At 35.5% G+C, this 11,590-nt stretch overlaps 1 protein-coding gene across 1 annotated transcript; it reads left to right on the top strand.

The window, feature by feature from the left end:
* The first annotated feature begins 1,969 nt into the window (after positions 1-1,969).
* LOC120336486 (uncharacterized) lies at positions 1,970-9,063 on the top strand. Its single transcript, XM_078110305.1, has 6 exons — positions 1,970-2,102; positions 2,680-2,816; positions 3,041-3,120; positions 3,204-3,260; positions 8,246-8,329; positions 8,828-9,063. Exons 1-6 carry the CDS (start codon positions 1,989-1,991, stop codon positions 8,977-8,979), a joined length of 624 nt encoding a protein of 207 aa, XP_077966431.1. The 5' UTR covers positions 1,970-1,988; the 3' UTR covers positions 8,980-9,063.
* Positions 9,064-11,590: the final 2,527 nt, after the last annotated feature.

Here is an 11,590-nt window from a genome sequence, read left to right as displayed (position 1 = left end):
CACAGCCAATGTCATATACATTTCCAAACAATCCAGTATAATATGAAGGCGTTCAAGTAATGTATATATGCATACAAAGTAAACTCAATGTACATATACATTCAATGCCATATGCATGATATATGCATATACAGTCAATATATTTTGTATATACAGTGATATAATAAGATATGCATATAAAGCATGGATGTGGCATTGGCTGTATATGAATATGGCATTGGCTGCGTACGCATACGGCACTGGCTATATGTACACATGACATTTGCTGTATATGCATATTTGGTTGACTCTTTATGTATATACCTTGGTTCTATATGCATATTTGGTAGGCTTTATATGTATATGATTTGGATGAATGTATTAGATAAGATTGTTAACGTCATATATAAATACAGTCAACTCAAAACATATAAATTCAATGCTATGTACAGCCAACTTGATATTCATCTACAATTATTTGAGTGATGTAGCCTACATACATAGTCAATGACATATACAAACAATTCAGTATAATATTAAGGCGTTCAAGTAATGTATATATGCATACAAAGTAAACTCAATGTACATATACAGTCAATGCCATATGCATGGCATATGCATATACAGTCAATATATTTTGTATATACAGTGATATAATAAGATATGCATATAAGGCATGAATGTGGCATTGGATGTATATGAATATGACATTGGCTGCGTACGCATATGGCACTGGCTGTATGTACATATGACATTTGCTGTATATGCATATGGCATTGGTTGTGTATGTATATGATTCGGTTTTATATTCTTATGACTTTGACTGTATATGTATGTCTAATGGGCATATGCACATGATTCGGCTTTATTTCCTATGACATCGACATATATTCCTATGACATGCATGTTTGGCTGGCTCTTTATATATATACCTTGGCTCTATCTGCATATTTGGTAGGCTCTATATGTATATGATTTGGATGAATGTATTAGATAAGATTGTTAACGTCATATATAAATACAACCAACTTAATATTTATCTAAAAAATATTTGAGTGATTGCAAATTTATACTTTAGCATTTGCTACTTACTGCACTGAGCTACTATTTGACTATCTTACTTCATTACAAGTTGAAAGGCTGGAGTAGATGAAAATTTCTATTTACGCAGTGTGTTGGATTATTCGCTGATGTTCAGCTCAGCGGTACATACGGGTGTATACAAAAGACACTGACCACTGCAGAATATATTCTTTTGGTACATAATAAACTGGGTAAAATTGGTCTAATGGGATGTGATAATAATACAGCTTCAATTTGCCAAATGCAATAATATACGGTGATCTTTTCTAAATTGGATTGTACGTAAATACATCGATATACATGTTTCAGTGCATTGCATCGTTAATTTATTCAGCCAGCCTAAAGTTACCATTCAACAATAATTTGTATCTGCATCACAAAACGAGGCACATTATGAATACATAAGCCATTCAGTTGATTGATTGATCACAGATAACGCAACTTTGCACATTTCCGTAACGTTTTGTTATTTCCTGATACTGTCATGATATCGATGGAAAGTCAACAAATACTCAAGTCTTGCAAATTATGAGGCATTGGAAGCAGTTTCGTAATTATTTTGTAGCTGAGTATAGATAGGTTCGTGCATAGTCATGGATACGTGGGTCTGAGTTTTTTAAAGGAATGTATTTGTCTTGATTTGGAAAGGACTGAGCAACTGATTAGTTCTACTGCGGTAAAAAAATCGAACACTTTTCAACAAGAAATAAACATTTATATGATTTTCTGCAAATTTTCATATGCGCGAAAAGTTCGAGAATGGATAGCCATAATAAGAAGCTTTTTAACAACTTAAAAATAGCGATGCAGTCGCGCCGGAGCATAGTAATTGAGATTTATATGTGTTGTACCTGTAGTTCTCACTAACGACCCACTACGAACTTATTTACAGTGTTAGAAAGTATATAAAATACTAACGTCAAAAAATGCAACTCTCATATCTTGCGTTTTTTTTTTGTGCCACCCTGATAGTTAATGGAAATCACGAAACAAACAATGAATGCTCACTACCCAAACTAGAAGATTCAGATTGGAACATGGTAATTTCGTAAGAGCGTAACCATATGTTTAATGACGAGATAATTAGTGAAGCAAGAATTTACAACCTCTATACGCCACTGTACAAGCAGAAGAAGTCCAGTTTGCAGTGTTTCCTCTTATCTATATTATTTCGTCTTGCTTGCACTCAAACGAACTTTGTACAAGGTTATACCTGATACAACCAATACCCGTAGTTTTGAAATTATATGTAGTAAAACAGTCTGAGATACTTTTGACCCTATTACCTATTGATCCCTTAGTCAACAATTTTGATGTGATTGTGTGCCAGAGCAGCGTGTCTTAGCCTTATTCCCATCGAGAGAGTTGCACCCAAATATCGTATGAATTTTAATAGTAAGGTGTGTCACAGTCAATCCGAGAAAGGTAAAGTAATAGGGTTCTGAAAGGTTTTGCTGTAGAAACTGCGCCATCTAGCGAATTTCCTGTAAACTACTCCATCGTTCATACTGCAGCCCTAGAAGCAACCAATTGTATTTTAGGAGAGAATAAATTCAAAAATGTAAATTCGTAATTAACTAATTGAAGTTGAATAAAATTGTAAAGTTTCTTTGACAGTTCCCTGATGAATGGTACCAGGTGTTGAATGTTGGCGATGTATTCGTGAGAGAGGCTCCTTGCTGGTCGTTCATAAATGCCAAAGAAACCTCCAAGGGTGTTTACGTCGAATTCAAGCACAGTTATACTACCCCAGAGTAAGTCTACTTCTCAAATGTAAAAAAGCAACGTATTTGATTAATTAATTCTTCAATCATAATTCATAATCTGCCAAGGCATTTTGATTTTTAAGCATCTGTACTCGTGAATTAGTTGAAAGTTTTCAATAAAACTTGCGAATTCGATTTTTCATTCAGATTCACTCTCAGCATGTCATTAAAATTATATACTGCTATTATTTTACTATTATTTCTTTTCAAAGAGGATTTAAAAAATATGATTTCGTACCAGTACATTGGTATACAAGAGGAAACTCCATTGACAACCTGGACCCGAAATACGGTATTCTGACTTTTTTTTATATATATATACCATATTTTGTCAAATTAATCATGCCAAATGAACTTATATATGTATGTATTCAGAGTTTTTATGGCTTGATGCTGCAAAAAAGATGGGACAAAAAAAAGACGCGTTAAAAGGTAAAAAAGTAGTTGTAAAACTAATGTAATTATTTTTTTTTAATGCTGAATGGTTCAAATTTCTTGCATCACGCTTTCAAATATATTGTCTTGTAACATTTCGTCTAAGATTTAAACTAAATGATTCTTGTGAACTGATTGTCTGAGGAAGTCTGACTCTGGTTAGACAAATTGTTACATAACAAATGTTTGTGAAAGTGTGATGTTAATTCTAGCTACACTATCATTACATTAATCGCATACGAATCCCTCTAACACGGGATTTGTCAAACTGGGCCCTCGGGGCCACAGAGCAATTCTCTGAGGATCACAGGTAAACATCGTCGCAAGTACCATCCACGATAACTACATTGATTTAAAGTAAATCAACTGTGGTTTTTTTCAATTCTTTGAATTTAATGCATTTCCCTCTTTTTTGTTTGTTTGTTGAGTTTCCCATTCTTAAACGTGGCGAACAAACTGACCGATCATTAAACGCAAATCAAGAGCAGGTGACCGCAAGTGTTAAGAGTGGTTGGAAGGGTGTACCATAAAAGTTAGAGAATCACTGCACTTACAATTAAGCATAGAGAGAGGAATAGTAGTTTGGAGCACTCTATCTAACCATATAGTCATAGAAATATGACACATAATTGAATCGATTCATTGTAATACTGAATTATAGTAAAATATCAATAACAAGAGAGTAATGCTCAAATATATGGACACGCAGAACAATTCCCCAAAAAATCGTATGCGGTGATTTACCAGTACCTGTATCGGGGTACTGTGACGGTACAGGGACTGTCATAGATATTTTAGGTCCTGTGACAATGATCCATTATTCTCGATTATATTAAAACATCAATTAAAATATCTCGTAATATAAGTCAATTATGTACCGTATTACCGGATCAGGTACCGAACCACAGTCGAACATTTCACATAAAACGTTACAAAATAACATGCGTCAACTTAACACCACCTGAATCGGGGTACAAATTTCGGTACAGTGACTGTCATAAACGTTTAGGGCCGATGGATAATTCGACTACACAGACTACTCACCAGGCAATGATCTATTCTTCTCCATTCAATTGCAACATGAATTGAAATACTAAGTAATCCGTTTCATTCCCTTCTTCATTATTGGAACAAAATTTAAAATACAAGCCCCGCTTTTACCAGACATATACGAGTTAGTTCAGTGTCACTGCGCTGTGTTACGGTACCGGAACTGCCCTATCTTCAGCAGTTCCTGTCTTGTGACAGCGTGAACTGAAATTGCAAGATGGTCCGACTCACAACTGTAGTAATACCAACGATCCGAGTCACTACTGCAATGGACCTTTCCCCGACCTTTGACCTTTATTGTTTTGATTTTGGTCGCTCAGACAAACATTGCAAATATTCAGGCTTGTGTAGGGCGATAGAGTGGTGCGTTGCTCGTTTTAAGGCCTTCGAATGGCATTTCACTGGTGATGGCGGTATTTTCGTGCTTCTAACGCTATAACATATTGTCAAGTGATCTATTATTAACGTTATTCCGTCTTCACATTGCCGTTAACGTACCTAACTTAGTAGATAGTTAACTTAGTTACCTGATGGCAATCATGGCACTATCCAGTACCTAACTTAGTTCTAAAAGCTTATTTACCATACAAAAATGAAATCACTCAGAGATGACTTTTCTATGACTTGGTTCTCCAAGAACTTTTCTTTCCCCCAGCAGGAGAAGGATACAATACATTTCATTGAAAGGTAATATTTAAACTTATATGTTTGAAGAATGTCAGAGGGTGGTAATAGGACTGGGAGACCTGCGTGACTACCGGTACAATATCCCATAGTTCATAGACTGATAGATAGCGTCCAAGTTAGGGCTGAATTGGTGGGTTTAGTATAGAAACAAATGAATGCAGGGGCAGTTTAAAAAGTCTTTTAAATACATTCTTGGAAACATTGCACAAACTACAGAAATCTGTAATTTTGAACAGGTGAATATTTTTTTTCAGATACATTCATGATGGTTCAATCGTCAATCTTGGTTCAACGCTAGATTTCAAAGCCAAGTGCTATAGATAAGTTTAGGAGTCTCTGCCACCACATCATCCTCGAATAGTGGTATCGCTGGATAGTCACCAAGTCTCTGATGCAATTTGTACATGCTAGGCACGGTGAGGCCACTTAAGTTTATGTCGTATCATAGAAACACAGATTTATTAGCTCAGTAAGATGGGTGCAAATATACTATTGAAAGATTAGATTCAACAGGTTTATTGAGGTATTATGATCTATTACATACCAGATAAAATTACAAGACCAATGTTATAGTGATAAACATGGTTTGAATGGACTAACCAAGACTATCTATCAGGTGAAATTGAGGGTAATAAAAGATTTTCCGCTGAGCTAAGCATGTACAAGCCTTCCCCAGCATTGGTAACAGGTAACAACCTATATGGAGGGAACAAAATAGATCCTACAGTTTTGTCGTCTGTAGTTGGTGCTAATCCCACGAAGTTAGATTGAGCCAGAGTTTCAATCATGCCGGTTAAACCAAAAACAGTCGGGTATCTGATAGGTTTTACAATATAGTTTACTCATTCAGTGTAGAAATAGAATATAACAGATTATTAAATATATATGATGAAGGAAAAAGCAAGTAAATCCAAGAAAATTACTACAAATTATACAATTTTGCAGATATTGTGCTGTATAGGATAAAAATACACACCAGATATATGCTTTTGGGCACAACAAACAAAAGCAATGGAGCGTCTTGAGTTATTTTATTAAAGCTGCCTGGTTTCATCTCCTGATAATATGGAAGAATTGCTCTCACTGGGCACTACCTCATTGTTATATAGTCAGATGGGCAAACACCCACCACTTGGTTCGGTTCTAAAGTTATCAGGTGATTATGAACAAGTTGTGATTTATATGACAGTGATAAATGCAAAACAACCTAACAAAATAAGGATATTTATCACACACCACAGTTACTACAAGTGCAGGGCCAACATCTGGAATCAGGAGCAGCTTGCTGTGACTTTGCAGTTGCAGTTTCGATTCTGAATCTTGTTAATTCTTTCGTGCCCTTTTATTATTATTATTTCTTTTTCTGGTAGGTAGTCGCGTACTTTTTGAAATCTATTTTAAGTTATGCTCGACTTCCACTTTTCTCTGCATTTTGTTTGTATGTTGACTTTTTGTGTTGTTTTATGCCAGAGAACCAAAATAAAATGATGATGATGCTTGCTTACATTTTTCTGCTGTCTGACAAAGCGCTGTCTTTTTCATCAGCGGCACTTGAGGTATTTCCAACTAAAGAGTCTGGGGGCAGATCTGGTTGGATCCCTGACAATCCTTTCTCACTTTCGTCAGATTCGCATGTCTCTGTAGCAAATGAAGTGTCTGGTGACAGATCCTGTTAATTTATGATCCAAAGTTAAATTATGGTATAAGTAATCCTTACCTCTGGTGCTTTTCTGTTGGGCGACAAGAATCTGATATAGGGTCAGGGTATTCATCAGTTGGTCCATCGCCTCCATGAAATTGCATGATGGAACGCATTGCTTGTATGAAATTTTATTTCATATAAGAATTAACATATTGAATATATCATAGGTATCGAAAACAATATTTATGTTGGCCTACCTTGGTACACACGAAGGTATTTCTGGTGATTTTTCCTAGATTGAATATACTGTGAGGCCTGTTGCATTGCATTCCTTTATCCACCTCATTCCTTCTTGACAGTCAATATGTGGCTTCGGAAAAAGGCACAAATCTTACTCCATTTGAACGGCAGGGGGACCGTACAGGTTTTCAGACCGGCAAATACCATATGCGCAGCGTTTACACATAGTTAGTCCACCAAAATAATTCACTAATAGATTCTGTTTAATAAAAATACAACATCGTATCGAAGACAAATTCTTCCGTACTGACATGCGGTAGGCTACAGGTACCCTTGATTGCATCAGCATGACTGTCTACCAATGTTCCCTCTAATTTTTTGTAGTATGTGTGCGCAGAAATTTTAGTGTGTGCGCACTTTTTTGGAAATGACTGATATTTGTGCAAAAACCAATGAAGAAATTTCGGCGTTCTAACCGGGTAATAAGTGGGCCAACAACAAACTTTCTCAACCTGCCAACCGAGCACATTGTTACATTACATCGAAATAGGTTTGTGCGCAGTAAATCTATTCGTGTGCGCACCCTCTGAAAGCTGTGTGCGCGCGCACACGCGCACACCTTAGAGGGAACACTGCTGTCTACTATTTTTTGGTTCGAAATAGCAGTTGCGACCTGTAGAGTACCGTACCTGTAAGGTGCCTGCAACGGGTATAGCCTTTTAGTATAGTATATATATATATAGATTTCGTGAACGTGATTTACAACAAGTAACATACCGTATTACAGCTTTCTAATTCTTGCAGCCCTGTGAAGAAAAAAAGGGAAAGATCTGCCTAAACCGCCAGCAACCTGTGCAGAACGCGTCCAAAGTTGTCTGAGCGACTTTTCAGCGGAGAATGTTTGTTTACATCTGCTCGCTTGTGATTGGTTGAAAATACGGATGTTTTGATGTCGGGGAAAGTTCCATATAACACCACGTACGGCCCTATTCGCTATTCACCATTCCTCAAATCTTAGCGAAGCGAGGATTCCGTTACAAACCACCGACGTTCGATGGCACGTGATCAAAAGAACATGAAGAGGAGTGCCAGCATAGGCGTCCGCAGAACGTTCGGTGTCACAGCAAACAAAAACAAATTTCACAGAGCTAACAGAAATATTTGAAATAAATAAAAGTAATAGCCTTCTGGAAAAAAAAATCATCTTTAACCAATAAAAATTTCAAAGCAATTGGTCCAGTAATCAAAGAGAAAAGCGACTTTTTAGATTTTCCACTAGGTGTCCAAAAAGTGTCAAAGAACAACAATAAAATATTGAAACGATCCATAGGTCCACTAAAGTGTCCAAAAATATATTTTTCAGAGATTGATAGCTGGTATCGTACTGAAGTAGATCACGTGTCAAATTACGAGAATTACGTAATGTGGCTCCAATGTGGAAAAGACGGTAAGTTTACAAGTATTTGAGGATATTTAAGTTGACTAGGCTTGAGCTGAGTCCTTTCAGTAAAGCCAAATAATTCGAGGCACAATATAGTAAAATGTTAAATGTCTTATGCAAGTATGCCTTGCTGGTGAAAAATAGATTGGATGTCTTAATTGATATTAACTCGTCTAAAGTAACAACTAAGAGGGTGAATCGATTAAGATTAATTTGTGAATTATTTTTTGACTTGAAACTCAGAATCCTCACTGATATTTTAGCAGCAATAGTGAAAATGGAACTTTTGTAACTTAAAAGTATACGATTTATTCAAAAGTAATTTCAATGAAAATTCTTTTTTACAAGATGCAAATTCGTACCTATACCCACAACAGATATTAATTTAATATTCACTACTATACTAAAATACTATTTGACAAATTACTAATTTGGAAGAAAAAAGGTTGGCGTAAATGGAAATTTCTATTTGCCTAGTGTATGCAATTATTCTTTAATGTTCAGGTCAGCGATATATATGGGTTTATACAAAAACTCCACAGCCCACGGCAGAAGATATTTTGTTGGTACATAATAAACTGGTTGAAATAGGAGGAGGATGGGACAAAGTACCACTAAAATTTGCAGGATGCGTTCAATCTAATATACAAGATTAGATTGTGTGTGAATACATAGATGTAAATATTTAGTAGGTTTTTTTAAAAGTTTCTAGATATTACACCACAGAATAAAAAGTAGCAAATTAAGTGGTTTGATCAATTTTTATAGGATTTTTTTAACAGAAGGGGGAAAAAATTGAAGATAGAATCACATTGATTCTTATCTTTATATATATATGTATCTTATATGTCCGATCTAGTGCATATATCTGGGGTTATTCAGTTCTTGAATACCAACAATGAATTTGCTAAATTTGCGAACAGACCAAAGTGCGGGAACAGTACACGATCACTCTATTTGTTGCATTGTACTATTTTTTAAGGAAATTTGCTCAAACCCTGGCGTACTGACACAGAAATTAGGGTGATTGTTTTCAGAGGGAATGTACGAATGAGCACTAAAATGCTAAGAGATACTGAGACCTGAGATTCCCTGATATAAGGAATTATAGTGAAGAATTTTCTGTGTTCACGAAAACAGCTATTAGGTTGTGAATTTCACATATATATATATGTAACAAAAGGTTCTTAAAAAAACTCTAGGCATAAAATCGGCACACTGACTGTAAATGATTGGGAGTTCACAACCAAATATTACGTCATAAAACATCTTGGGGGAACAAGTTTCGAAAGTTCGGAAAACACTGTAATAGTTGTAAAATGCACACACCGATGCAACATTTTGTTAATGGGAAAGAGTTTGCACTTCGCAATTTGGACGCCAATTGGAAGCACATTTGATATTCTTTTTGAATTTGGCGTGGACGTATTAGTGATTAGAACAAGTGAAGTATGCATTTACCGAACAAATATCGGCGTGCACAGTTAAGAAATACGACTTTCCATGACGCGTTCCGAGCCACTAAAAACCCAACTCAATTCCTATGAGATGGTGACAAAATTCTCTTGACAAAATCTCCTGCACTTACTGGTAGGCATAGCATGGGCCTTATCTCACGGTGCTGTTTTATAATACATGAGCTGGAAGATGAACACTGACCGAAGTAAATTGATTTGTTTCCAGTAATCTATCTTTACCGCCATCTATGGATAGCTATTCTCATATTCCGATTGCGCCGTAAAGTAAACATATTTTATGCCATATATATAACACTTCATTGCATTGTTATAATAATAGCCAAAATATGCCCAGAGGTAACAAGCTTAGCCTTATCTTGAAAAATAGTTGAATAAAAATTTTTGAAAGACCTTGCGGCCTAATTTGGAGTAATGAGGGGTAATTTAAATGTGGTATTCTATACAAGCCTTCGACATTCGAGATACAGAGCTCAGAACTCATTAGTTAACATTGAAAAAATCAAAACTTAGGAGGAGACATCAGCAACAATGACATAATAATAATTCATTATGATGTCAAAATATATTTTCAGGGTTTGTTAGAAATATACTATGATGTCATAAATGAATTACGTGATACGAAAGCTAACCATCCAAGGCGATTGGAGTGCAAGTATGCTAAATTGATTTAAAAACATAATAGTTCGAAACTGCACGACGAGGCTCATAGGCTCCAGCCTACCTTCCCTAATGATAAATCCGGTACTGACTATTACACATTAATGAGCTGCTTTCTAAAAAATGATTTGGAATAAAAACAGCAATCAGTATTAATATATATATTTAATATCTTGAAGCGATCTAGACATGAAGGTTTCAAATTAGTAGCTCATGAATACATTGCACGATAATAATTAACGAGCTACAAAGTGGGATATAAAAAGTCTTATTCACGACATGATCATCATGATACAGATCATGGCGTGGCATTGAAGCATTGCACGCAGACTTCATTAGAGAATTGATTATTGTTGCGTCATACCTAGATTTTTTAACTACTCTCGATTTAATCAACAGAATCAAGATGCTCTGTCATTTCACTAATTTCGATATGTTTATTCAGGAAGTTGTCCGACGTCGTATACTTTCAAAACGTTTTGGATACGAGTGACGTTTTGCCGATATAAGAGCCAACTGATTCGCTTGTAAAATACTTTTTATGTCTGAAATTGCGTTCACGTTTGACCAAAGTCATCGTGACTGTATTAGAGAAAAAAGACTTAGTGAGACCGCAAGCGTATATATTACTTCAAATTCTTGCATGTTTGCATATACCTACTGTAATATTCGAGGAATTGATTGTAAAACGTGTTCTGGCGTATGTGTACTATATTTTTATACTATGAGTCCATGTCCGATCATAGTGAACGTAAAGACTAATCACTTTTTAGTCACAACTGAGTCACGGTAATAATACTAACTTCTTTAGGAAACATCGAAACAATCTAGTTTCATAATGAAGTGAGAGACTAAGAGAGTTTTTGAATACACAATCGAAATAAAATTTTAGATAATTTGAAACAGGCAGAAAAAGTTGGAAGCTTCATCGAGATTACGTAGTTTAGAACTTTAGGTTAAGCGTTTCGTCGACAAGTCGTTCCAATGGATTTGAAATCAAAAACAACAATATTTTAATTCAGTAAATGTCATAGAAAATTAAGCGTTGCAACTAAGTTATAGCTAAGTAGAGTGATTATATGATAAAGAAGAGAAAACTACAAATCACGTGTACAGGAGTATTGCATAATAT

The sequence above is a fragment of the Styela clava genome, chromosome 2 (genome assembly GCF_964204865.1).
Source record: "Styela clava chromosome 2, kaStyClav1.hap1.2, whole genome shotgun sequence".
NCBI classification, from domain to species: domain Eukaryota; kingdom Metazoa; phylum Chordata; class Ascidiacea; order Stolidobranchia; family Styelidae; genus Styela; species Styela clava.
Note: the sequence above shows the minus strand (reverse complement) of the source record. Positions and strands in the feature narration are given on the sequence as shown.